This window comes from Aspergillus welwitschiae (assembly GCF_003344945.1).
Source record: "Aspergillus welwitschiae strain CBS 139.54b unplaced genomic scaffold BDQ94scaffold_3, whole genome shotgun sequence".
Lineage (NCBI taxonomy): Eukaryota > Fungi > Ascomycota > Eurotiomycetes > Eurotiales > Aspergillaceae > Aspergillus > Aspergillus welwitschiae.
Genome location: NW_020798697.1, coordinates 462,593 through 486,754, shown reverse-complemented (window position 1 = coordinate 486,754; position 24,162 = coordinate 462,593). Strand labels below are relative to the sequence as shown.

At 51.6% G+C, this 24,162-nt stretch overlaps 12 protein-coding genes across 12 annotated transcripts; 7 read left to right on the top strand and 5 right to left on the bottom strand.

Annotated features, from left to right (window-relative positions):
• Positions 1–476: 476 nt before the first annotated feature.
• BDQ94DRAFT_71783 (U1 small nuclear ribonucleoprotein 70 kDa) lies at positions 477–2,278 on the bottom strand. The gene is made up of 4 exons (XM_026776386.1): positions 1,899–2,278; positions 1,712–1,839; positions 1,558–1,654; positions 477–1,455 (listed from the first exon to the last, which is right to left on the bottom strand). The coding sequence occupies exons 1-4, from the start codon at positions 2,158–2,160 to the stop codon at positions 773–775; spliced, it is 1,170 nt and encodes a 389-aa protein (XP_026630981.1). The 5' UTR covers positions 2,161–2,278; the 3' UTR covers positions 477–772.
• A 204-nt stretch (positions 2,279–2,482) lies between these two features.
• BDQ94DRAFT_166189 (mitochondrial 54S ribosomal protein mL43) lies at positions 2,483–3,020 on the top strand (the record flags this gene model as incomplete). Its single annotated transcript, XM_026770484.1, has 3 exons — positions 2,483–2,521; positions 2,580–2,662; positions 2,729–3,020. The coding sequence occupies 3 exons, from the start codon at positions 2,483–2,485 to the stop codon at positions 3,018–3,020; spliced, it is 414 nt and encodes a 137-aa protein (XP_026630980.1).
• Positions 3,021–3,451: 431 nt separating this feature from the next.
• Positions 3,452–5,162, bottom strand: BDQ94DRAFT_71713 (putative RING finger domain protein). Its single transcript, XM_026776385.1, has 3 exons — positions 4,664–5,162; positions 3,698–4,552; positions 3,452–3,641 (listed from the first exon to the last, which is right to left on the bottom strand). Exons 1-3 carry the CDS (start codon positions 4,709–4,711, stop codon positions 3,495–3,497), a joined length of 1,050 nt encoding a protein of 349 aa, XP_026630979.1. The 5' UTR covers positions 4,712–5,162; the 3' UTR covers positions 3,452–3,494.
• A 1-nt stretch (position 5,163) lies between these two features.
• On the bottom strand, positions 5,164–7,247 carry BDQ94DRAFT_71712 (WD repeat PRP19 family protein). Its single transcript, XM_026776384.1, has 5 exons — positions 7,137–7,247; positions 7,033–7,077; positions 6,532–6,976; positions 6,014–6,477; positions 5,164–5,953 (listed from the first exon to the last, which is right to left on the bottom strand). The coding sequence occupies exons 1-5, from the start codon at positions 7,147–7,149 to the stop codon at positions 5,490–5,492; spliced, it is 1,431 nt and encodes a 476-aa protein (XP_026630978.1). The 5' UTR covers positions 7,150–7,247; the 3' UTR covers positions 5,164–5,489.
• A 56-nt stretch (positions 7,248–7,303) lies between these two features.
• On the top strand, positions 7,304–8,323 carry BDQ94DRAFT_135379 (DUF4604 domain-containing protein). Its single transcript, XM_026764657.1, has 3 exons — positions 7,304–7,493; positions 7,569–7,601; positions 7,658–8,323. The coding sequence occupies exons 2-3, from the start codon at positions 7,571–7,573 to the stop codon at positions 8,113–8,115; spliced, it is 489 nt and encodes a 162-aa protein (XP_026630977.1). The 5' UTR covers positions 7,304–7,493; positions 7,569–7,570; the 3' UTR covers positions 8,116–8,323.
• Positions 8,324–8,590: 267 nt separating this feature from the next.
• On the top strand, positions 8,591–12,404 carry BDQ94DRAFT_181357 (GTPase RIA1; the record flags this gene model as incomplete). The annotated part of the gene is made up of 6 exons (XM_026773871.1): positions 8,591–8,617; positions 8,721–8,741; positions 8,817–9,730; positions 9,780–11,324; positions 11,392–11,717; positions 11,788–12,404. The coding sequence occupies 6 exons, from the start codon at positions 8,591–8,593 to the stop codon at positions 12,165–12,167; spliced, it is 3,213 nt and encodes a 1,070-aa protein (XP_026630976.1). The 3' UTR covers positions 12,168–12,404.
• Positions 12,258–13,815, bottom strand: BDQ94DRAFT_135373 (exosome non-catalytic core subunit CSL4). The gene has a single exon (XM_026764656.1). It carries the CDS (start codon positions 13,738–13,740, stop codon positions 12,985–12,987), a length of 756 nt encoding a protein of 251 aa, XP_026630975.1. The 5' UTR covers positions 13,741–13,815; the 3' UTR covers positions 12,258–12,984.
• A 181-nt stretch (positions 13,816–13,996) lies between these two features.
• On the bottom strand, positions 13,997–17,116 carry vac8 (protein anchor VAC8). The gene is made up of 6 exons (XM_026764655.1): positions 16,286–17,116; positions 16,083–16,203; positions 15,907–16,020; positions 15,607–15,852; positions 14,803–15,552; positions 13,997–14,737 (listed from the first exon to the last, which is right to left on the bottom strand). Exons 1-6 carry the CDS (start codon positions 16,457–16,459, stop codon positions 14,412–14,414), a joined length of 1,731 nt encoding a protein of 576 aa, XP_026630974.1. The 5' UTR covers positions 16,460–17,116; the 3' UTR covers positions 13,997–14,411.
• A 203-nt stretch (positions 17,117–17,319) lies between these two features.
• On the top strand, positions 17,320–17,629 carry BDQ94DRAFT_135368 (uncharacterized protein). Its single transcript, XM_026764654.1, has one exon. It carries the CDS (start codon positions 17,410–17,412, stop codon positions 17,569–17,571), a length of 162 nt encoding a protein of 53 aa, XP_026630973.1. The 5' UTR covers positions 17,320–17,409; the 3' UTR covers positions 17,572–17,629.
• Positions 17,630–18,869: 1,240 nt separating this feature from the next.
• Positions 18,870–19,612, top strand: BDQ94DRAFT_71665 (uncharacterized protein). Its single transcript, XM_026776382.1, has 2 exons — positions 18,870–18,942; positions 19,007–19,612. The coding sequence occupies exon 2, from the start codon at positions 19,048–19,050 to the stop codon at positions 19,423–19,425; it is 378 nt and encodes a 125-aa protein (XP_026630972.1). The 5' UTR covers positions 18,870–18,942; positions 19,007–19,047; the 3' UTR covers positions 19,426–19,612.
• Positions 19,613–20,592: 980 nt separating this feature from the next.
• On the top strand, positions 20,593–23,199 carry BDQ94DRAFT_135365 (FHA domain protein). The gene is made up of 3 exons (XM_026764653.1): positions 20,593–21,731; positions 21,793–21,889; positions 21,953–23,199. Exons 1-3 carry the CDS (start codon positions 20,656–20,658, stop codon positions 22,544–22,546), a joined length of 1,767 nt encoding a protein of 588 aa, XP_026630971.1. The 5' UTR covers positions 20,593–20,655; the 3' UTR covers positions 22,547–23,199.
• On the top strand, positions 22,599–23,199 carry BDQ94DRAFT_71676 (uncharacterized protein). Its single transcript, XM_026776383.1, has one exon. It carries the CDS (start codon positions 22,700–22,702, stop codon positions 23,141–23,143), a length of 444 nt encoding a protein of 147 aa, XP_026630970.1. The 5' UTR covers positions 22,599–22,699; the 3' UTR covers positions 23,144–23,199.
• Positions 23,200–24,162: the final 963 nt, after the last annotated feature.

The following is a 24,162-nucleotide window of genomic DNA, read 5'->3' as shown; positions in this document are numbered from 1 at the left end:
AATAAACCAATCCGAACAGTTACAATAGAATCCATCTCTTCCTAGAACCACTACCATTACCACTACTACAGCCACCTCCCGATGATGGCAATGCCGTGATGAAATATTTACATGACAATGTGATATGATATGATAAGGGCATGGGACCGAGGACAAACCCTGGATATATCATTACCTTCATTTACTGCCTGCCACCTGTGAAGATCCCTGGCAATCAATCGGTCATGACTGATGGTTTTCTTTTTCACAAAAACACCCTACCTGATCTTCTTACCTGAACGAAACCCAGATCCCAACCCATAATAGCTCCGCCTGTGAAGACAAGTTGACTATCTAACGTACATACTTACCCCTGAAGAGAAGTAGCGGCCGCACAAGGGCCAAAGAAAAAAACGACACGAGAAAAAAGGACATGAGTAGTAACAAAGACAAGAAAGAAAAAGAGAGAGCATGACAGGTGTCCGTAACAGCGCGTATCTGTCTGCTGCAACGGCGGAAATCGACCTTCGAGGGGAAATTGCGCCTGCTCCAATGGAAGATGGATATCTCGTAACGTAACCAGGATTACGAAGGAAAGATGCGTACGGAGCACTTCAACTGTTGTGAGTTATACGATGGTTGAAGTCCGATGTAGCACGGAGCTTGAGCCTTATTTGACCTTGCCTTACCCATTGCTGCAACGGGGTATAACAAGAGAAAGACCAAGTTAATGATACCCACCAGCAAACCGTCATTAAACACTGGAATGGGGATATCCTTCGCGGACAGTGGTTCAGTATCTTCTCTTCGCACGGGGGTCATCATACGAATCATCTTCATGGTATCGCTTCCGCCCGTAGTCGTCGCCCCGGCCTCCGTACCTGTCACCACGATCGCGGTCGCGTTCACGGTCGCGGTCACGATAGCGATAACTATCCCTATCACGGTCCCGGTGACGGTCACCGTCGCGGTCCCGATCACGGTCTCGACGATCGCGGTCGCCAAACCCGTCCCGGGGCCTGATGGGTTCTCTGTTGCTGCCAGTGGCGCCCCGGGGTTCACGCTCAAATCTGCCGCCGCCAGGGGGACCACCAAACCCACCGCTGCGTCCGCCTCCCGGACCTGAAGGGGCGTTGGGGGGAGCCTGTCCGCCTCCACCGAATCCGTTGCGACCACCTTGGTATCCAACACCCCCGCGGGGCCCACCAAATCCACGGTCACCGCGGAATCCTCCCTTGAAACCACCTCTGCCACCGAACCCACCCCGGAATCCACCACCATAGCCGCCGGGACCAGAGGGGGCGTTGAAAGAGCCAGGGCCGATAGGTCGAGAGGGCAAAGCCTTGGTGTAACCACGACCTCCAAGACCACCACCAAAGCGACGAGGCTTCCATCCCTTGACTGTACGACCGCGCTCGACGTCTACCAAGACACGGCGGTCCTTGATGCGGATACCATCCGTTTCCTTGTAGGCAGCTGAATTCGTGACAAAAGAAAACTAGGTTAGCATCAATGAAGTACGGGGATTCGATACCAGTGTGAATCCAGAGTGACAGGCGACTAGATCTGTAGCAATACCTTTCATATCCTTTTCGCGCTCATAGACAATAAAAGCATATCCCCTGTGTGGTTTCTTCGAGCCCTTTGGCGTTACGGTGTCTTTCACGATGCGAATCTGGGAGACGTCAGTGATGCGTGTAACCCATCAAGCCCGCTCGGCCTGTGACTGTACCCGTTCAATAGGGCCGAAACGACCAAATTCCCGTTCCAGGTCCGATTCCTTGACATCGTAGCTCAGTCTAGCGACAAACAGCGTCTTGAACGGGTCGCCTCGTGCTTGTTGGTCGTTGGATGGTTCATCTGCAGCAAATCATCAGTATTGACACTGATATAACCCAGAACAGATGCGATGATCATACAGGTCTCGAGGCCTTCCGTCAATTGCTTGTTAATGTTCTCTTTCTTCTCCACTTTCTGGCGCAGTTTGCGCTGGATCCAGCTTTCCGTAGGCGTATATGGGATCTCTTCCTCATACTTCTTCACCTCAGGAAGGAACTGCGCAATACCACCGATGCTACTCTTCTTGCAGTCTTCTGGGGCACGGTTGATGGGGGTGACATAACGCAGAGGCGGGCGAGGTTGGAAGAGCGCCAGAAGCGGAGGGGGGAGCTTGTCCGTCATGTTGTGCCCTCAGCAAGTGCTCTGAATAAACGTGAAAATTAATTCAAAGCCTTCAGAGGCATGAGGATGAAAGGACGAGATGGCGAGAGGAGATATGGCGGTCTTTTGTCACTTGGTCCTAGCAGCGTTGAGGGAGTTTCGCGTTCCTCCCGTCAGGTGCTTGTCTGCATCTGGAACCGCTAGTCGCGGTAGCCGAGCTTGCCGCAGCACCCAATGAAAGCGCCGTATTGGAGGCGGCCCTGAAAAGTCCCCGAAGGTGTCCCTCGAGATTGTTGAAAGCTGTTGACGCCTCCGCTGTGAACAACAATCCAAGATAGCCGCAATGCCTCTACAAGGAATCCGGACGGTGACGGCCGCTAGAGTATGTGTTTTATGGCATCTCATCCGCCTGTGCTCCCCAGACTAACTTGATCATCCAGAACGGTGTCGGTGCCTTTATCCTACAATGCAAGCGGTTGGATTTCCACTACTGTGACTGGGCTGGTAGCTCCCGGGGGATGGTGTATGTTATCGACTGTCCTGAATGATTATCATTGAGTCGGGGATGCTAATACTTGTCTTGTGATAGTGCGTACCTCAAGCACCACCTCCCTGCCTTCGCAAAAGCAAACCCTCAGATCGAAATCCGGGTATCGCCGCGGCCACACAAGCACCCTGTAATCAAGGGACACTACATCAACGGACGGGAGAAGGCGGTTTGCGTGCGGAATCTCGAGCCTGAGCAAATAGGCAAGAAGGCCGATCTGCTGAAGCAGGCCAGCGGAGAAAAGTTGAAGCGCACCAAGAAGCCCGTCACGAGTATCAACGAGAGTGTCAGAGGCATCTGGTCGCCGTACCACGGTGGATACAAGTCGGTGTAAAGATGGGAGATTCTGCGATCATACGGTGGTGTTCTTTTCTGGGTCAAATATCATTTTTCCTATTCGATGTATTATGGGTTACTTTATCTGTTTTGTGTACCTGCCTTTTGCGAACCCGACTCTGTCTTTGTTTGAACGATATGTATCATATGTACAGAATGTCTTCATTTGATATCCTATGAAATGGGACGCCCCCTCCCCGTATGCAGGAAAGTAAATATCAGGAAAGCAAGGTGTCATTATTCACATGGTTGGCCCTGACCAGACCACCACCCTATAACCAAAACGCTCTCTATGCCATCGAGGTAAAAACAAACATAATCCCACCCAACCGAAAGAAATGCAATGAGGGTATCAAAAAAGTTGCTCGTCGTAAAATCCCAAGGTAAAAAGTTCAGACAGGAAGCCCCGCCCTTGCGCCACCATCATCACATGCTATAACAATGCAAACGCCAGAGATGATATGCAGCATCATTATAGATATATTTGAAACATTGACTTGGGCGAGCTCACGGGCTTTCCGCAACCGAATACCTGGCATTTAGAGAAAGGCTTGGCTTTCGAAGCGTTCTTTTTCGCCTTCGACAGCGATCGGTTGGAGGCACAGTCGCCACAATACACCTACGGTCAAGGTTAGAAGATGGTTGAGCAAGTCGTAACTCGGGGGTATCACGTACATGTCCGCATTGCTTGACCACCCATATCTGCTGTTTGGTTTCGTCACCGGTGCCCAGCTCCATATCACAATTCGGGCAAACAACCACATCGTCCTCTGCGACGTTTCGGGTAAACCCCTCCGGTGGCGGACTTGGAGGTTTATAGGCGTTTGCAGGCGTCCTTTGTCGTGTCAGGCCCGTGAGTTGATAGTCTAGTCCTAACGGGCCATCCACATCCAGGTTGATTGTTAGATCTATGGCGCCCGCCGGGCCATCTCCGATCCATAATGACTCCACATCACTCATTGGAGGATGTCTCCGAAACCCACGAAACGATAAGTCTGGCCGGCCATGGTCTCCAAACCGTCCAGGTGGTCTCGGGGATCGGAACTGTAGCATCTGCTGCCACAAGCTGGGCATATAGAAACCTTCATTGTTGCGCGGCGGAGGCGGAGGTGGTGGTTGTGGCGGCGGCGGCAACTGTGGCCGCCTCACGGTGGCTCCGATGAACTCGACTTCGGGGCTGCTTGGGGGTTGTTGCTGGTCATTATCGTCGACCTCTTCCTCTAAATCAACCACTTCGGTAAGGATGTCCCGGGGAAATCGGGGAGGCCGCGGCCGGGATGCTTCAGTCGTTGTACGGGACTCTTGCAAAGAGGAATTTTGATATGGTGTATCGGGCTCATCGGTCAGGTCTATCACATCTTCAGACGGCTGGGATGTGGCCGGTCGGCGGAGGTCGAGGCCGTCCCCGGGGTACCGCCGAAGCGGTGGCAACGAAGGCCCCGGTGTTGCGGAAAGGGATGATGAGGATGGTTCTCCGGATGGACGTCCTGAAGAAACTTCAGATACTTCGGATATTTCGCGATGAGTTCTCTAAAAGTTGGAGGCCGGCGTTAGTTGAACCTTCAATCCCTTGAGCTAGAACGGGAGATACCCCGCCTCCATGAGGAGATTCGAGGGAGGACGGGGAGATCTGATACGAACCTTTCGGGGGCGAGAGCCCACAAACAAGACACCCGAATCGTCACTCATGGCCGGAACCAATCCGCAAGGGAAGACGACGGTGTTGGAGGGAAAGAGAAGGTGGCCGAGGGAAGGGGGACGAGGAGAGGGCGTTTTGATGGCAAGAAGAAGGTGAGGTAGTAGTGAGTGATTAACAGCCGGTGTTAGGCCTCACTTGCGGTTGGTGGAACGCCATGCTTAGTCGTGTTAACGAAGTGGTCTGGGTCCGAGTGCCCTGCGGTCAGGAGTGGCATGTCTCCGGTTCACTTGCTTTTGCCTCACTGAACTCCGTGAGTTTGTCCAGCATGCCACCCTTCAGTGAATGGATGGACCCTCTGGTCAGTAGTACTATTGGTACTAGTGAGAGTTCTGGCACTCGTCGTAGTAGTTCCAGGCTAATCCGTGGAAATTCAGAGCCAGACGGAGTGGTTCAGTTGCGGAGGGGAGACAAATATATTCTAGTCTCATATTTTTAGTATGAGGTTCCCGCCGACTCGTCCGGCACCCCGATCAGTGCGTGAATGACTTGTCACCAATAATCACCAATTGTCACAGCAGTTGTAGGTCTGGTGACAACTCAGATCCTGGTTGTTCTATGCTCATGATAATCCCATTATAATCCGGGTTCGTTATTGTTGCCAGGTGGCTTCTCCTTCCTTTATTCTTTGGGTTTGGTCTGAGAGAGAAAAAAACAAGACGCCGATGACAAAAAAGAAACAACAACAAAAACCAAACAGTAGCACCGGCAGCTAGAAATACAGAACAACGAATGGAATTTCCACTCCGTATCCATAAGTAGGTATCATTATTACTGTGCCGTCAGCTCCGTCACGCCTCCCTCGCTATTCAACGCCACGATAGCCTGGGCGGCAGAGCCCCAAGCCGCTGCAACCGCGGGCACCGCACTCCGCAAGGGCTCGGACCACGACTTGGATGCCTTGGTGTATTGATGCACGGTCAAGCCGCTAGGTCCTGCGGTCAGAAGGAACTGTCCAGTGTAATCCCAGTTAATCGAGTCAACCTGACTGCCCGTCTCCAGGACCTTGCTCTCCTGTGCGCTACGGAGATCCCAAATGGACACAGTGGTCGAGTTCTCGGTAACCGCGGCCAGGAAAACACCGTTCTCGGAAAAGAAAAGAGACTTCACAGGCCCAGACATGGTGAATGTGGCAGCGGACGCGCCAGTCTTAATATCGAAGATCTTGATTTGCCCGTCCACGCCACCAGCAGCAACCAAATGACCATCAGGGTGAATCTTGACCGAGAGAAGAGCTATAGAGGAAGGAAAAGTCAGTCATGTCCGGATATACAATCCATCATCGGGCTACTCACATGCGTCACTGAAAATCTGAGTGATTACCGAGTTCGTCGCAAGGTCATACAGAACATAGCTCTTATCAGCGCCAACCGAGGCAACAATGTCACCGGTAGCATGCACGGCAAGCGCCGTTGCGGCTCCAGCATGAGAGTTGAAGTTGGCGACCTCGTTGCCGTTCTCGAAGACCTTCACGGAGCCCGTAGACGATGCCACAATAGCCTTCTCGCCTGCCCAAGCGGCATCGGTAACTGGTCCGTTTGCCTGCAGATTCTGAACAACCTGCTTCTGGGGAATGGAATAGATGCCAACGGCACCGTCCGCACCGCCGATGAGTGCCAGCTCTCCCGACGAGTTGACGGCGAATGCCTTGCTGCCGGGGTAAAGAGGGTTGGAGCTCTCCGTAGGCTTGAATGTGGAGATGGCATCACCCGTAGCCCAGCCTTCCGGAACCGGACGCTTACGACGTGTCTTAGACAGCCTGTATATTGTTAGATATGCCAAACACAGTGGAATCCTATACATAGCAACTTACGATGCCTGTGTGCTCTCAACACGTGCCAGAACGGCCTCGGGCAGACCGGTCGAATCAACCTGCATAGCTTCACCACCGGAGGCAGCGGCACTCCTGGCACCGACGGTGACCTTGGATAGGGCATCACGGGCCTCGTCTCTCTCCTTTGTCAACCGAGCAATCACGCGAACGGCGGCATCGTGCTGGTAGAGCGCGGAGCTCAATTCCTGGCGGGTCTGCGCCAGGGTCTGTCGCAATGTGTAGGTCTCGAGAGCCAGGGCATCCCATTCTTCTTGGAAAACACTGAGCAACGAAGGAATGGATGTGAGGGTGGGAGGTCTGGGGCGGACGACGCGCTGGGATTTGACATCAATGAGGTCGTCTGTGGAGAGCTCTTCTCCATTCACGGGGTCCTTTCCATTCTCCGCGATGTAGGCTTCGATCAGTCGCTTCTCAAAGACGCTGCCTAGTCGAGCATTAGCCGCATTACGTCGCATTGAGGCTTTCGAGGTTGAGACATACCGCTCTTGGGCGAGACGACGGGCACTTGCGGTGCTTCTCCCGAAACTGTTGCACGTCAGTTATCAGTAATCGGACTGGCAAGAGCGATTGATTGCACGACTTACTTGCGCAGAGCATGGTATCTGATGTATGTTGGTTGATGGAGGACGAAGTTGGTTCGACGCGAAGCTTGCGGCTCCTCTGGACTTTTCGACCTCGCCCGATGCGGATTAGCGCACCGCAGCCCACTGATTCCTTGGCGGGCCAGCCAACTTCTTGCTACAAAGTATACCAAGTCGCTTCTATCCTAGGCTCATATTTATTCTATATATGTGCCTGTAGCTTCCGAGCGAGGCACTCATATTGCGTCACCGTGCTACAGTCGATGAGGAATATCTATATACGAGTACATTGTGCATGGTGTTTTACTTACTAGGGAGCGTCACGTCATACTGCCCACATTCGCTCGCTATTGAGCTGCTGTAACATCAGTCCTACTATTTTCTTGACTGTTATAAAATAGAGATAGGCTGACAGTGAGTCTGCGGCTGGCCAAGCCATGTCATTCAAATCAAAGGATCTCGCATATGGTACGTTGCTTCATCTTCACTCCCCGTTGACATCGAAGTAACTAACCATCTTTCAGAGGCGAAGCAGCCTGCTTTCTTACAGAGACTGAAGAATCAATACGGCGATACCTCTGGACGCCTCGAAAGACCCATTGCGCGGCCACGGAAAGCGAGGGATGACAATGACGACGATGCCCCTACCTACGTTGATGAAGAGAGCAACGAGATCATCTCCAAAGAGGAATACGAAGCTTTAGTTCGTGGCGAAGATAACAAGGATACCGAGGATTCCCATAAGGACACAAAAGAGCCTGCGACGGGTGAAGAAGGTAAAGCGAATACCCAGGCCGAGGCACCCGTCTCCAAACAGAACGTGGCCGAAATAGGAGGGCCACGGAAAAGGAAACAGGCCAAAGTAGTTGGAGAGGACAATCCCAGTGAAGAGACAGAGAAGGTAGAGAAGATAGAATCAGGCACTCGGAAACCAAAACAGAAGAAGAAGATCAAGCTATCCTTTGACGACGATGACTCATAATGACAGTATTTGAGTCACTTTATACTACAATAATGATACCCTATCATGGTCAGAGAATAGTTCTTGGATTGCTTCTTCAGCCTCTTCTTTCTCTCAATTTTGGTAGATACATACTTAGTTAGGATGATACCAGAGAATGATGACGATGATTCAACAGAGAGAGTATAGCACTCGGGTCCGTTGTAGTCATAGTTAGTTAAATGGCAGCAATTAATAATCAAGGACATGAACCTTTGGAGACCATGTAAAAGAATCTTCACATTTACCACATCTCCTATTGTCTTGATCTGGCGTGAGCTTCACTCTCCGGATCCGAGGAATAGGCAAGTTCTTCAAGCTTGACATTTCCCGCGACGAGTTTTTTCTTCCAGATTCCGCAGTTCGCGGCACGGAAACCCAACGAAAGAGCAACTTTCCGGCCTGGCATTTATCTTGGACTCTGGGAGCTGTTTGGCAGCACCAGCAATATCCCAAAATGCCTGTAGTCAACGTGGATGATCTCGTCCGTCTGCAACGGAGGCCCGATGACATCCGGAATGCAAGTTACCCCTCCATCCCACTTCCATCATCTTTGCTCTGTCCGCCATCACTAACAGCCATCCCAGATCTGCATTCTCGCCCACGTCGTATGTACCTCATGCTTGTCTAAGTCTATCAGACTATGTGCCTCTGTGAAATTTTCCTTACTCACATACATTTAGGATCACGGTAAAACGTCTTTGACCGATAGTCTGATCGCCACCAATGGCATTATCTCACCAAAGCTGGCGGGCAAGATCCGCTACCTGGACTCCCGTCCAGACGAGCAGCTCCGAGGAATTACGATGGAATCTTCTGCCATTTCGCTCTTCTTCTCCATGATGCGTCGCCCTGCTCCCGACGCTGCGCCCGTGGCGAAAGAGTACCTGATCAATCTGATCGACTCGCCGGGCCATATCGATTTTAGCAGTGAAGTGTCGACCGCATCCCGTCTTTGCGATGGTGCCGTGGTTCTTGTGGATGCCGTAGAGGGCGTCTGCAGTCAGACAGTCACAGTGCTGCGTCAAACATGGGTGGAGCAATTGAAGCCCATCCTAGTTATCAATAAGATCGATCGACTGATTACGGAGCTGAAGATGAGTCCCAGCGAAGCTTACTCCCATATGAGCAAGCTGCTGGAGCAAGTCAACGCTGTCATTGGTAGTTTCTATCAGGGTGAACGCATGGAAGAGGACCTCCAATGGCGAGAGCGCATGGAGGAGCGTGCTATTGAATCTGCTGCTCGCTCCAAGAAGCAGGAGCAAGATGACGAGCCTACGGCAGAGTATGAGGAAAGAGACGATGAAGACCTCTATTTTGCGCCAGAGAAGAATAACGTCATCTTCTGCAGTGCTGTCGATGGCTGGGCTTTTACGATCCGTCAGTTTGCCGCGATCTATGAAAGAAAGCTCGGAATCAAGCGCACTGTCCTTGAAAAGGTGCTCTGGGGAGATTACTATCTCGATCCCAAAACGAAGCGAGTCCTGGGTTCGAAGCACTTGAAGGGCCGTGCTTTGAAGCCCATGTTTGTTCAGCTTGTTTTGGACAGTATCTGGGCGGCATACGAGGCTACAACAGGCACGGGCACAGGAAAGGGGTATGTTGAACCGGTATATACCTAAAGTACTCCTGCTAATCTTGGAAAGTGACCCGACTTTGTTGGAAAAGATCACCAAGTCCCTGAACATTAATATTCCGGCATACATCCTGCGGTCTCGCGACCCCCGCAATATCATGACCACGCTATTCTCGATGTGGCTGCCTTTGTCTACTGCAGTGCTGGTGTCTGTCATTGAATATCTTCCCAGCCCGCCAGCTGCTCAAGCAGCTCGGTTGCCGGCAATGATTGAAGACTCTCCTGGCTCCCAATTCGTGGATCCCAGAGTGAAGGATGCTATGGTTAACTTTAAGACGCAGAAAGATGAGCCTGTCATCGCCTACGTCAGTAAAATGATGTCCATCCCAGAGAGCGAGCTTGGGTCGAGCAAGAAGAGAGCCGGTGGCACCATGTCGGCCGACGAAGCCCGGGAGATTGCTCGCAAGAAGCGAGAGGAGATTGCCAAAATGCAGGCAGAAGCCAACGGCGACCAGGCCGATGACTTCTCTCGCATAACATCCGCCTTCGAACGGACTACCATATCGGATGACAAACCGGCCGAGAGCGAGGAGAAGGAAGATCCTGAACATCTTGTTGGATTCGCCCGTTTATACTCCGGAACCCTCTCTGTGGGAGACTCTATATACGTCCTGGCACCCAAGTTCTCGCCAGAGAACCCGCACGCCAGCCCGGTACCCCAGAAGGTTACCGTCACCGATCTCTACCTTCTCATGGGCCGCAGTCTCGAACCTCTCCAGTCTGTACCGGCAGGTGTTGTCTTCGGCATCGGCGGTCTTGCAGGCCACGTTCTCAAGACAGGTACTCTGTCTTCGCAGCTCGAGGGCAGCATCAACTTGGCTGGCGTCTCCCTCAACACACCACCCATCGTGCGAGTCGCCCTAGAGCCCGTGAACCCAGCAGACCTGAGCAAGATGGTAACTGGTCTGCGTCTTCTTGAGCAAAGCGATCCTTGCGCACAATACGAGGTTCTCCCCAGCGGCGAGCACGTCATCCTAACTGCCGGTGAACTGCACCTCGAGCGTTGTATCAAGGATCTCCGCGAACGTTTCGCTAAGTGCGAGATCTCAACCGGTCAGACCATCGTACCCTACCGGGAAACCATCATCAGCGCTTCCGAAATGGCACCTCCCAAGAACCCCGAGCTGGGACGAGGTGGTGTGCAGACCACTTCCTCATCCAAGCAACTGACCATGCGTCTCCGCGTGGTGCCGCTCCCTGCAGCCGTCACAGACTTCATCTCCAAGCACGTGGGAACCATCAAACGTCTGCAAACCGAGAAGCGCAGAGCAGCAGAGACCCAATCCAACGAGGAAGAACAACCAAGCAACGGAACCACCACGGTCGAAAGCTCCCAGCAAATGGAAGCCAGCGACGCCACTGGCGAGGCCCGCGAAGCAACCTCCCTCTCCCTGAAGGACTTCAAGCAAGAGCTCGCCAAGCTATTCGAAGACGAAGCAACCGATGACAAGGGACTTTGGAAGGACGTAGTTGAGCGGATCACAGCCTTTGGACCACGACGAGTTGGACCCAACATCCTCGTCGATTCAACAGAGGTCAACACCTGCGAGAAATTGTATGCCTTCCCCCATCCCTCCTTTCCTCGTATCACAACCTTCCCCAACTAACATACACATACACAGCCTCCTTGAACCCCACCAACAACAACCCCAAATCAACTCCGACACCAGCACCCGCGAAGCCCTCATGGTCCGCGACCTAAGCGACAAGATCGCGCACGCCTTCCAACTCGCAACCGGCCAAGGACCTCTCTGCCAAGAGCCCATGCAAGGCATCGCCGTCTTCCTTGAATCCGTCTCCATCAACACCACGACGGACGAAGACCTCGACCTAGGCCGTCTAACCGGCGAAGCCATCCGTCTCGTCCGCGACAGCATCACGCAGGGATTTCTGGACTGGAGTCCTCGAATCATGCTGGCCATGTACAGTTGTGAGATTCAAGCATCGAGTGCGTCATCCCTCCCTCTTACCCTAACCCTCAAAACCTCACCCCAATCAAATACTAACAAAATAAACAGCCGAAGTCCTCGGCCGCGTCTACGGCGTGATAACCCGGCGCCGAGGCCGCATCCTCTCGGAGGTAATGAAAGAAGGCACACCCTTCTTCACTATCTTGGCTCTCCTCCCGGTGGCAGAATCATTCGGATTCGCGGAAGAAATCCGCAAGCGGACTTCGGGCGCGGCGCAACCTCAACTGATCTTTGCGGGCTTTGAGGCGCTAGATGAGGATCCGTTCTGGGTGCCGGCGACGGAGGAGGAATTGGAGGATCTGGGTGAGTTGGCGGATAGGGAGAATGTCGCGAAGAGGTATATGGATAATGTGAGACGGAGGAAGGGATTGGTTGTGCAGGGACGGAAGTTGATTGATGCGGAGAAGCAGAAGACGTTGAAGAAGTAGGCTTCTTCTTTTTTATGTGGATGGTGGGGGAGAGGGGGTATAGATAGTACTATTAAGTTATTGTTGGTTTTTGTGAAAGACGGAAAAGTTAGGATGAATATCATGTTTATATGATTGAAACTACTACGAGAAAGGTATATGTGCCCGTTGTATGTAATACTTCCCAATCCACATGGAATTAGAATCAGGAAGCTCTAAACAGGGGTCGCAAAGTGAGTAAAGACCTTGCGCGGTAACCATCCATCTACCTCACATGACAAACACAGCTTAGCATTGGAAAAGCCAAAGCCATGTATACTAAGGAGGAAACAATAAACAAAGTGATATGATAACGAACGAAAAAGCAAAAGGTGTGAATGTGGTTTTATTTGTATCCTGCACAAGGATCAAAGTTAGGATAGGGTGTCCGCGATGCGGGTTGGCAGTCATGTCATGCAACTAGCCAATGATGTGAGTACATCAACTGTTAAGATATGTACAGTCATGTCGAATGTGGTAAGATGCTTGCGCGTCGGCAGTCATATGTATGTGTTCGCGCGCTTCCGCGACTGTCTTCAGAGCAAGCTGTAAGCAGGAGCTGGCCTGATCATATGCGAGCGCACCGACTTCAGGTGCTGCTGCTGCTGCAAGGGCCTGACTCCTGCGGGATCAGTCAATCAGCCCAATCCGGGTCACCCCTCGAAGTGAGTGCCGTGGCCGATAAGACTGTGGTGTTAATGATGAGCGCCATAGCCAGCCGTCAAAGCTAGGTCAGACCAACGCGTCATCCATAATTGCTGGTATCATCAATTTCCTCTCACCCCAGAAAGGTGACCGATCAAAACGGCCTAGCTACCTTCCTCAACTCCGCAACCCCAGTAACAGGATCTCTCATTTCCTTCCAGCTGACCGGGAACATCATATTACCCGACTCACTGCGGGCCATAACGACGCCCAGATCATTCCTTGCCGTGGTAAGATAGTAGAAGCTTTGATCACCAAGGGAGATAACCGTTCCGCGAACGATATCCCCAACACGGAACATCTCATCCATGACAACGCGGTCTTTCTCAACAGCACGCACGTCCTCCTTGCGGATCAGAGCCTGGAAGCGAAGTTCATCCGAGTTGCTGTGGTTCTCCGGATTAGCCGCGGACGAAAGGATAGCTTCGATGTTGTCATTGTCCGACGCAGTCTGTGAGGGGTTGAGCGGCTGGGAGCTAGCGGATTCGTCGAGCACGACTAGAATAGATACGGTGGCTTGTCGCTTCTGAACGCGAGTTACGCGCGCCAACACGACCGAGTCGACGGCGGGCAGGGTGTTGTATCTCAGCTTCGGCTTTCCAGTGTTGGCGGGGTTGGCGGACGCCTTGGTGCTGGGTGCCGGTGCAGCAGCCTTCTTGGGGCCTGTTCGGGAGACGCTCAAGATGAGCTTTGCTTTGGAGCTGGGTTGCGCTTGATCGACGACCACGGGGCCTGCGATCGAGGCATAGATGGTTGCGTTCTGCACATGTGTACCAGGACCGGCGGCATACGAGGCAATTGAGCCCAGGCGCTGGCCTGGGATGGCCAAAGTGGGTAGTGCAGTGGCCATTCCAGCGCTGCGTCTTACAGACTGGAAATTAAAGGAAAATAAGAGAAGGAACTGAAAGAAGAGGCTCGGAGAAAGTCGAGCTTGGGTTGTTGACACGAGATGCTGGCAAAGCTTTTCTTTTTCGGCGGGACCCGGTCTCGGCCGGAACAACAGTCCTTCCGGACAGCTAGCACGGGCCAATCAAGAGGCCTTGGTATACATTCTCTCGTTCCTACGAGACAGGTCATCTAGACAAAGTATCCTACAACGATAGCAGTTCTGATCATGGTATCAATGTATTGCAAGTATAGACTCGAAATCCTCTAACGGTGAATACAGTATTATGCGCAGACATAAATAAAAGTCGGCACAGCGTCATCTCCCCCTCGGAGAGATGACTATAGACAACAAACGGACAACGATCTCAAGCACACCGAATGCTCGCTGGCACGAATCAAAAGAGACACCGAAGTACATGCCCGCTTAACACCTTGGACAGCTAGATATCAATGGATCAACACATTGGAACACAAGGCGGCTCAACTTATAGATAAGAACGGCAGTGGGAACACACAATAGAGAAGAGGAAAAGAAGTCGGTCGAAGATAGATAGGGAAGTGAAAGGGGTTGGTCCAAAGCCATACACAAGTTGTTAGGTGAGGTGGAGGTTCAAGGTCGAGGGGGGAAGTCGCTTAGGCTTCTACAAGCTTGTGACCATTTCCAAGGAATTCGAGGCATCGCCGAGCCAGCGCAATGACCTCGCCTTCCCCGTCTTCAGCGTCCTCCTCGTCCGATTCAATATTCTTGTCGGAGATGGACTTGACCATCTGAACGATATCGTCGGACTTGGCGATATATCCGATGAGTCTTTGATCCTCCGATTCCAGAAGCTGAAGCAGAGTCCAGATGGCAATATGCTGGAATGTCGGATCGCCACTGGCGAGGAAACGATTGAGATAACCGTGAATGCCTCCGTTCGGATCTGCCCAATCACGCACAAAAATGGAGTAGTCACCCACTGAATTCACACCTGTTAGTATGTGGAGGGCACGATAATACGTTTGCACATGGTGAGGGTCATACCTTTAGAGGAGAGATTTCCCAGCGCCGCAGCGCTGTTCCCTTGCACTTCGATACTTTCTGATTCCGTCAAGGGAATCAGGACATCAAAGACCCCAAGGTTGAGGAGATGCGGTTTCAACTCGTCGCTCAGAGCCAGGACCGCGATTGCAGCAGTCATTTCCGACTGAACGCTGAGGGGCACACGGAGGACGAGGTCCTTGCACTTCTGGACAGCGCCGGCCTGCAGGACCAGCTCCTTGTTCCGATCCGAGCTTGCGGCAAGGTTCCGGAGGGTCGAGATGGCGTGACACTGAATTTCCTCATTATCGGTCGATCCCAGCAGGTCTACCAGGGGCTTGAGGAAGCCCGCATCGATGATCGGCGATTCATTCAAGGGATGGATGGAAATGTTACGGATACAGGCGACGGCGGATAGGATAAGAGGAAGGTAGGACGACTGCAGCAGTCGCAAGAGCGGTGGAAGACCCTTAGCTCGAACAATTTCGAGCTGGTATTTCTCGTCCGAGGCCAGGTTGCGCAGTGCCAACGCCGCTTGGCATTGGACCTTGGGTGTTGACGAATCCATCAGGTGCACCAGCGACTGAACCAGCCTAGATTCGGTTTGGGCAAGGCGCTTGCGATTCGACGAGTCGACAGCGATGTTGCTGAGGGCGGTAGTGCAGTAGTATTGTACATCCACATCGGGGGAGGAGAGCAATTGAACAAGAACGGGGATAGCGCCGGCGTTGACAAGTTGTTGTCGGTTATCATCTACGGATCGCGTTGTTAGCAAAGCCACATCGTCTTGGGATACTCGCAACCTACCCGAGTGTGTCATATTCAACAACGCCCCCGTGGCATTTCGTTGCACACGCATGTCCTTCGACTTCGCTAGACGGATTAACGGGCCCAAGGCACCGGATCGAGCGATCTTAGCCTTGTTATCCTCATGGGTAGCCAGGTTTGTAATGCAACCGACTGCATTGCATTGCACTTCTACATTCGGTGACATCATTTGCCGTATTAGAGGAGCCAGTCCTCCCAGAGCGACGATCAACACCTTATTGTCCGCTGCGACCGGTCAGTAATCGTGCTAGCGCAATAGCAAATGGAAGCGAAACCCACCATTTACAGCCAAGTTGCCTAGTGCTGCACTGGCAGCACGTTGCACTTCGATATCCGAACTCTGCAACAAGAAGAGGATGGGTTCCAGCGTGTCTCGATCGACCTCGCGCACATCTACAGATACCCCGGATGTTAGCCACCACCGAAACGATAGGTCTGTGCGTATCAGCCCGTACCTCTCTCCGTGATTTCAGCGAATGTCAGACTGGCGCTCCGTTGGAGATCGACATTGTCGGAATAGACGAGGGTGCTCAAGGCCCGAAGGGGTTCACCGGCGAAGAAGTCGGTCTCGGTCCTCTATCAAGGAATACTTGTGAGCAAAAGCGACAGCCAGCTGGAGTAGAAGCAGCAGTGGATGGTGCGACAGCAATGAACGTACGTTTTCAAGGTAACCCAGAAGATCGGAAACCGCTTCGCGCTCGTTGTCTGCCAAAGTGGTTTCATAAATCCCATCCCTTGAGCGGCCCCCGATCGGGCCGAGACAAGCTGAGATATGGCACCATCGATCGACTGTCGAGAAGCAGGACAGACAGGCATTCGTAATTCCGCTCATGCCTTCGGAATGGGGAGCCCGCAGGACCAACAGACGGCCCCGCCAGCGTTGAATAGAGAAAGCAAAGAGTAGGCGGAAGATACGCCGAATGGATTGGGAGGGGAGAGGATCAGGTCGGGTTCCTTAATGGGCAGCAAGCTTGTCGCTTTCCCTTATTCCATCCAACAAAGACTTGCAACGGAGGCGGAACCGACGTGGGAATGGGAGGCGGTCGGGGGAAGTGCAGGTAGAGACCGAGGGAAGGATCGAATGGGCGATGAAGAAGGGGACGGGAAGAGAGGCTCTGCCAGAGGGAGCTGCGGGAACACAAGAGCCCGGCGCGTGATAGTCTAAAGAGGGAAGAGGGAAGTAGGAGGGATGATGGGTAGATAGTACGAGAAGTGGTTGTAGGTTCGTAGTCGACGTCGTAGAGGAGGAAGGGGAGATGAGACGAAGTGAGGTTGGTTGGTCAGGTCAGGTCAGGTTAGGTCAGGTTGGGTTAGTAGCTTCCGTTTGCTCCAGGGACCCTTAGCACGTTTCTTTCCCTTTTGGAAACATACAATGGGAAGAGTCAATGGAGGGGAGAGAGAGAGAGAGAGAGATGACAAGGGGAGGGGAGGAAATGGCGGAGAATGAGAGACCCAGGGGATGGAGGTTCATCACCAGAGTGGATTCTGGGATGGGAGATGGAGAGTGAGAGTGAGAGAGATTGTGTAAGTGTCTGGTAGTTAGTAGTGGTCAGTGGTTAAGTGAGAACCCGCGCCAGCACCGTCCACTTTGGAGTCGGGCAAATGATAACACGCAGAAATGGGCAGGGGAGCTCCAATTTCACCAACCACCTCTTTAGTTGAACTAGTAGTAAGAAGTAAGTTAGTAGTTGTTCTTGTTCATTTAGCTTTTAGGTGATGATCTTACTCATTCTTGAACTACATTGTTCATTGCGATCTAACTCTGTCGTCTAAACTACTACAATGTATCTAGATAGATCTGTCACCGCCGTTATCAAAGAGAGGTCCCATCCGACCGGGGACCCGGTTGTTTATCTTTTGCTCGTCATTGCTTTGCTTTTCTGGTGCTCGTTTCTGTCCTCGGCCCCACTGGCAACAGCTCTGGATGGAACCACTCGTCACTAGTTCATGTCTATGCCCGTCATTAGAGCTCTTGCTCGGCCTCACCTTCTTTTCCTCTCCCTCTTCTTTTCCTCTTTCCCCCCCCCTCCCCCCCAATTCCCAGCCACATTCCCGCTGTGCCGTACTAGGATTCTGAAACTAGTCCCATGGAGTGTTCCCACCCCTTATGCAGCAAGCATGTCATCAACTGATCTGAACAATCAGATATTTAAATACCATTCTATACCAATTTCATTTTCGCGTCGTCGTTAGGCATCATGATGGGGGTCAAAAATGCCTCTGGTTCCACTCCGGAAGCTAACCATCACCCCAGAGCACAGTTCCTACACCGTAGATTCAGTTGCTACGGGATAATTTGAACAGAAGTTCTTAGCAAGACCCAGGTAGTAGCAGCTAATTACTATTAGTAGTATTAAGCTTCAGCAACACCAAGGAAAGAAAGAATGTAAAAAGAAAAGCTACCTGCCCGCATGAATGAACCATCAGCTCGCAACACCAGGATCATTTTATCGCTGTATTTTCTAGAAGCCATGGCCACAATTGCCTATTGTCATTTCCACTTTGTATAGTACTAGCAAGTACCATCATCACCGGGAAGCATCCTGAGTGGACGGTGAGGCGACTACTATGATGATCACCGGACAGCATTGGGGGAAGATGATCAACATCAATGCTTGCCCCGAGCGTGGGGAGATGCCTTGAACCAACTAAAACTAACTATTTCGGATCAATCACCTGTCAACCATCCATCATCCTCCTCCTCCACCATCATCATCATCATCATCATCATCACTACAATCCAGACTAGTGCCATACCAATGGATCAATCCCTCAAAAAGTACAGGCACAGAATGGCTGATTTATATTTCGAATTCCAGTCATCGGGATCTGTCACGGGTACAGCCGTGTTGCCCGTGGCACTACTAACTATCTGATTGAGAGTATCTGCTGACAGGGATAGATTAGTTAATGAAACTTGATGGGCGATGAAATTGCATTGAATTCCACGCTGAGACCTGTTGCGACACATTTACCCCTGCGTCTGTCTGTGCGTGCTTTTGAAACCATACCCAACACCACGGGTTTACCTACTGTGCATCTACATACTCAATATATTTCTCAGAGTACTACATGCCACGCCAGGGAGATACCCACAGAAAGAGAGAGAGAGAAAGGGAGAATGTGAGTGAGTGATTGATTGTGTGTGTTGCCACCACATAGACCACGTGAGAGACGATGAGTAAAAAAAGGGAGTCTTCTTATATCCACACCATCGAAAATGGCTTGCATCACATGAAGGCCCGGGCCCATGATCCGGTGCCAATCACTGGCGGGCTGAACCATCCATTCGACAACCTCAGAGAGGCTTACTCAGTAAGCAAATGATGTCTCTCTCTCTTTCTCTCGCTGCCCCGCAAAGCTAAATGTCAATGGGCAGCGCAAAAGTGCGGAGGAGCCCACGAGATCCCCGTCCATAGCATGGCTTGGTATCGAATCATCCTTCCTTTTGAATGGTCCCATGTGGATTGCTCAGGACAGATCTGCCCCCTTCCGTGCGTCAGTTGTGACGCAGTCGTACAGATTCAGATATATACAAAAGTAGTGTATTTCTCTGAGGGATACTTGGAGACTATCCCGGTCTCTACGCAGTATGCAGGCGATGGAATGCTGGGGGAAAGGAGAGGCCGGGGCCTAGGTTGCCACCGTCAGAACAGAGGCTCCTGGAATAGCCTGCAGAAAGGATGTTCCATGTTCCGGACGTTTTATTTGATCTCAGACCGGGAAAAACGGTTGCCAGAGAGCATCGGCATTGCCTTTTTTTGTTTTTTCGCTCTGCGACTCGGGGGGCCAATTTGATACTTGCTCCACTCCCCGGAGTTACTTAAGATGCCTGCAGTCAATCAACCGACCTGCAGTTAGAGAACAACTCCGAACGGGGAAGATTTTTCTATTCCTAGGGGTAGATATAGATACTACTCCGTACTTCGTGACGAACTGACTTGCGATTTTGACGCTAAATGGAAGCCCAGTGGAATCTTCTCAGGCGAGCAACCATGGTAGCCCGTGTTTCGGGGGGCGCAGGCTCACTCGTCCAACTAATAACAGGACCCTCACTGTAATTCGCCGCTACGCCCTGGATGGATGGAGTTTCTGGATAGACATGGTGCGATGCGCGCCCGGCTCCTCTCCTCTCCTCTCATCTCCAAGTATCAAGGCTGGTCCCTCTTCGAATGGGGATTCGGTCGTCTCTAGTTCGTAGAATAGTACGACTTGCTGCAGACCTGCGCATTCCGTTTGCCCCACAGAGAGAGATCTTACCATTTGACTCGCATGGTTGCCATTCTGTTCCGGCATTCCAACCCCAAGGGAGAAAGAAGAGGAAGAAGAGAAATAGCAACACTTTCCCACCAGCCTCGACTTGGATAATTTTCTCCTCCCTCTCTCTATTTTCGGCGCGCAAATTATCTTTTAGTTCCTCCCTTTCCTTTTCCCATCCCTTCTTGTCCCTTAGAACTTGTCAAGGATAATTTTTATTTTTTCCTTTTAATTTTCCATCACCCCCTACATCACTGGCCCTGATCGTCTGCCCTGATTCCCAAAGAGACCCAGATTTGCCTCCGGATCCACCTTGGAACCATTGCAATGCGCCGAAGCGACGAACAACTCTAAAGCTCACTCATCTATCCCCGACTTAACTTGAACGGAAGAATTCGAGGACTGTCAGAAAAATAAGATCCCAATTTAGGGCTGTCGCGTCGATCGCACGAGGTGACAGACAACCAGAAAGTGGACAAGGACAGCCAGCAGCATAGCGCATTCGAGAAGCGATCGTCTCGTGGACTTTCTTCCCCGATCAGCTAACTAACTTAACACCGACCGAGTTGTCACTCTCGCAAAAGTTGATAAGAGAGAGGAGGGAGAGAAAGAGAGAAAGGAAACAAAAAGAAAAGGATCTTAAAAAGACTTGATAAATCCGATCCCTTCCCACTGGTTAAGGAAGTTAATCACGCGAAGCAAACCCCGAACAATTATTCACTATTTCTTTTCATTTTCTTTTCTTTTTTTCCTCCTCCCCATCCCAAACCCATGTCTGTGTCTGCATCCGTTTCCGCCTCCGCCTCCTCCAACCTCCCATCCGATTTTCGCTCCTCAGGACCCCTCCGTCGCCTGAGCCAACTGCGTGCCTATACTCAGCAGCATTTCTCCTCTTCATCCTCTGCTGCCGCCTCCTCCTCGCACCCTTCTGCCTCGTCATCCTCGTCCAACGGTCCCCGCATCTCGCGTCGTCATACCCTCAGCAGTCGAGTTTCCTGGTTTTCTCCCGCCTCCACCGGGACCGAATCTTCGCAACTCTCGCCTGTGGGGTCTCGCTCGTCGGGCCCATGTCCCGAGAGTGAGCAGCCATCCACTCTTGCCCGCTATAGTGCGGTTTTTTTCCCCAGCTACCGCGGCCTTGAGCTCGACTTGCGTTCCTCCCGCCAGTCGGACCTGTCCAGCTCTTCCCCTTCTAACCACTCCGGTGGCCGTGAGACGACAACTCAAGGCACGACCATGGCGCGGCCCAGAGGTGCCTCTCAGGCGCTGGATGCGAGACCTGATCTCGATGGCACCACTCCATCGGCCTCCAATCTCCACGCGGGAGCTTTGGACTCGTCCGACCCGGTGATGTCGGAGAACCCGTCGACTGCGTCCCCGCGACCGAAGCAGAAAGCGACCATTCGCTTCTTCCCCCATCAAGACTCCCACCAAAGCTCCCGCCCTTCCTTACCTTTCATCCCCGTCTCGCGAACGCTTCCGTCCGAAAGTTGCGTCATCCGAGTTGGTCGGTACTCGGAACGCGATGGTCTGCCGGTGGCTAACCCCACGGACCCCTCTGATGCTCCGGTCGGGTTCAAGTCAAAGGTTGTGAGTCGGAAACACTGCGAGTTCTTATACCTGAACGGCCAGTGGCATATCAAGGATGTTGGAAGCTCGTCGGGGACGTTTCTCAATCACATGCGCTTGAGCCAGCCGAACATGCCCTCTCGGCTGTATACTGTGAAGGATGGAGATATTGTGCAGCTGGGGATTGACTTTCGGGGAGGCGAGGAGATGATTTTCCGTTGCGTTCGTATACGGATCGAGTGTAATCGGTCCTGGCAGCAGCAGCCGAATGAATTCAAGTATGACCATCTCTGGCGTCGAAGCTGCTTTGTGTGGAATACCGGCTAATGAGTGATCTAGTAAAAACACCGAGAGTCTGATTCGGAATCTGGGCAAGGGAGATACAGCGGATTATTCTGGATGTCGGGAGTGCTCCATTTGTCTTGGCTCTGTTCTGGTTTGTTCTCCCTCCTCTGGCAGATCGCACAACTGCGGGCAGCATAGCTAATTCTGTTTGAAGCGGCCTTATCAGTGTTTATTCATGGCAGCCTGTGCCCACGTCTGGCATTACAAATGCGTTAGTCGTCTTATCCACACGCCAGACTACCCCATGTTCCAATGTCCCAACTGCCGTGCCTATACCGATTTGAGCGCCGAGGTCGATGATACGAACGACTTTGACGAGGAGGACGAGAAGAAGGACACTCCAGAGGACAAGCAGGATACCACCGATGCATCTCGGTCACAAACGAATTCCCCCCAGTTGGAGGCCCAACCAGCCCCTTCTGGCGACGAACCCCGCCAGGATAATCTGCCGGCCGAGGCAGGCCTCGCTGCCAATATTGAGAGCATGCGTCTGCAAGACACAGATGCATCCGATGATGCGCGGCGTCCCCGCGCTCCCACGTCCAATAATGATGGCGCCCCTGCCAATGCCGATAATGATGTCCCTGGCTGGCAGTCCGTGACCCAGTCACCCAATGCTCTGCAGACCCGTCAGTCCCACTTGCGTGCGGACACCCCTGTCCGGTCGGAGTCGTCTGATGACAATCCTCTGACCCCATTGAATGATTCAGGGCCCCTTGCCCTTGACGGCCGGGCCGCCATGCCTTGAAGCAATGGGGAGCGTGGTCGCGACATGTTTGGATAGATCGCTCCGATCTCCTCCTCGACAGCTGTATCTGGCTTCTAGAATTGGACAACCTCTTGCATCCAGTCTACTGGACTGAGTCATTAGTCTGTGCATTCCTATTGTCGCCTTGGTTTGATGTCTTTTGTCTTTTGCATTCTCGAGCCGTATGTTCATGTTCCATTGTTATTAGCTTCTTCTTTAGTCCCAGCATTGAGCATCGCGATTGTTCTTCCCCTCTGCTTCCCCATTTATTCTCTAACACCCCACCTATTCAACCTATTTTATACCCATTTGCAGCATCCTTTCTCCCTCTCACACACACTCCCCCACTTCATCCCTCTCGGCACTGGCTACTTCACCATCAACGCAGTGGACCACCCTATCATGCCATGCCATGCCATGCCTTTCGAACCAAAACCCGGCTTGGAGTACACAACGGGAGTCATCTTATTTGGAACCCGGAGGATGGCGTTTGCAGTCAGTCAGTCAGTCAGTGGTGGCCACACCCCCTTTCCTTCATTTTGTTTTTGGTTTTTCCGGAACGGTGATTCATTGGCGCGCATGAATGGGTGGTTGTGAGATGTACATACCAGCTATACATATATTCTATCATATTTTTATTTCATAACCTACACCTATACATCATCGTCCTTGTCTCAATTTAGGCAAGCCTACTGCAAGATCAGTTCCCTTGTCCCCATGACACGAGGTGACATGAAAACGCAGCATTCATGATGCTTGGCGGATGGGCTGTTCAACCCACCTAAATCACTAGTAACCAGTTCGTCATGTTCAATGGTATTAGTAGTATCTCATCCAGGTAGATAATATTAGTATTACCATACAGTAGTACCATACCATACCACTCATCCTGAAAGAGTAACTAAAAAGCATTTATTTCCTAAAGTGTTCTATATCACCATGTAAAAATACTTATCTCCGAAATACTGCTACTTAGTTATGGCGTAGTGTCAGTTACACACGTTATGGACCAGGTTACTTACGTACTACTGAGTAGTTCCGATAACAGGTTTTTACCTGCTTTACAAGGCTCTTTACTCTTAATCACATGGTATATATAATTCCCCCCTCCCTTTTGCATTGGATCAGTATCACGTAGTTAACTAGTAGTACTTACTAGTACGTTCCCGCACACATATGCATAATATGGTATAGCAATCACTTAGTACTGAAAACGGCGCTGACGTTTTGAGTGCATAACATGACTTTCGTTGAATTAGTTCAACAACCCATAGTTAGTCCCTACTACTACGAATGACTGTTGTAGATACTAGCAGTAAAAATATTACTTTTAAACCTTGAATCAAGACGTAAGAAAGTCAAAAGCAAGTCCGAAAACATTTCTCTTCATATGATGAATTGATTTATTCCTCACTCATCAATCTGATAATAGTACAACCAGTCATTAAGTCACATAAGAAAAAAACACAAAAAGCAATGAGTAGTTCGCTGGTATCAATCATCTCATCTCATATCATGTCAGGCCCAGTCAAGTCTCTTCTGGCCCACATTCCTTAAATGTCATCATGGGATATTCATCAACGCAAGCATTTATGTTTGCCCGCTTCTCTAATAAA

Coding starts and splice junctions, on each gene's coding strand:
- vac8 (XM_026764655.1), bottom strand. CDS start 16,459: ATGAGCGGAATTACGAATGCCTGTCTGTCCTGCTTCTCGACAGTCGAT. Junction 15,553..15,606: donor GTTGAATATGACACACTCGG/GTAGGTTGCGAG, acceptor CGCGATCCGTAG/ATGATAACCGACAACAACTT. Junction 14,738..14,802: donor GGGAAATCTCTCCTCTAAAG/GTATGACCCTCA, acceptor GTGTGAATTCAG/TGGGTGACTACTCCATTTTT.
- BDQ94DRAFT_71713 (XM_026776385.1), bottom strand. CDS start 4,711: ATGAGTGACGATTCGGGTGTCTTGTTTGTGGGCTCTCGCCCCCGAAAG. Junction 4,553..4,663: donor TGGGCTCTCGCCCCCGAAAG/GTTCGTATCAGA, acceptor TCCAACTTTTAG/AGAACTCATCGCGAAATATC. Junction 3,642..3,697: donor TGGTCAAGCAATGCGGACAT/GTACGTGATACC, acceptor CCTTGACCGTAG/GTGTATTGTGGCGACTGTGC.
- BDQ94DRAFT_135379 (XM_026764657.1), top strand. CDS start 7,571: ATGTCATTCAAATCAAAGGATCTCGCATATG. Junction 7,602..7,657: donor ATCAAAGGATCTCGCATATG/GTACGTTGCTTC, acceptor ACCATCTTTCAG/AGGCGAAGCAGCCTGCTTTC.
- BDQ94DRAFT_71676 (XM_026776383.1), top strand. CDS start 22,700: ATGTCTTTTGTCTTTTGCATTCTCGAGCCGTATGTTCATGTTCCATTG.
- BDQ94DRAFT_71712 (XM_026776384.1), bottom strand. Junction 6,977..7,032: donor CGTCGTCTCGCCCAAGAGCG/GTATGTCTCAAC, acceptor ATGCTCGACTAG/GCAGCGTCTTTGAGAAGCGA. Junction 5,954..6,013: donor TCAGATTTTCAGTGACGCAT/GTGAGTAGCCCG, acceptor CTTCCTCTATAG/CTCTTCTCTCGGTCAAGATT.
- BDQ94DRAFT_135365 (XM_026764653.1), top strand. CDS start 20,656: ATGTCTGTGTCTGCATCCGTTTCCGCCTCCGCCTCCTCCAACCTCCCA. Junction 21,732..21,792: donor CAGCAGCCGAATGAATTCAA/GTATGACCATCT, acceptor TGAGTGATCTAG/TAAAAACACCGAGAGTCTGA. Junction 21,890..21,952: donor TTTGTCTTGGCTCTGTTCTG/GTTTGTTCTCCC, acceptor TTCTGTTTGAAG/CGGCCTTATCAGTGTTTATT.
- BDQ94DRAFT_71783 (XM_026776386.1), bottom strand. CDS start 2,160: ATGACGGACAAGCTCCCCCCTCCGCTTCTGGCGCTCTTCCAACCTCGC. Junction 1,840..1,898: donor GACGGAAGGCCTCGAGACCT/GTATGATCATCG, acceptor GATTTGCTGCAG/ATGAACCATCCAACGACCAA. Junction 1,456..1,557: donor GCGCGAAAAGGATATGAAAG/GTATTGCTACAG, acceptor TCACGAATTCAG/CTGCCTACAAGGAAACGGAT.
- BDQ94DRAFT_135368 (XM_026764654.1), top strand. CDS start 17,410: ATGTATCTAGATAGATCTGTCACCGCCGTTATCAAAGAGAGGTCCCAT.
- BDQ94DRAFT_71665 (XM_026776382.1), top strand. CDS start 19,048: ATGGCTTGGTATCGAATCATCCTTCCTTTTGAATGGTCCCATGTGGAT.
- BDQ94DRAFT_135373 (XM_026764656.1), bottom strand. CDS start 13,740: ATGGCCACTGCACTACCCACTTTGGCCATCCCAGGCCAGCGCCTGGGC.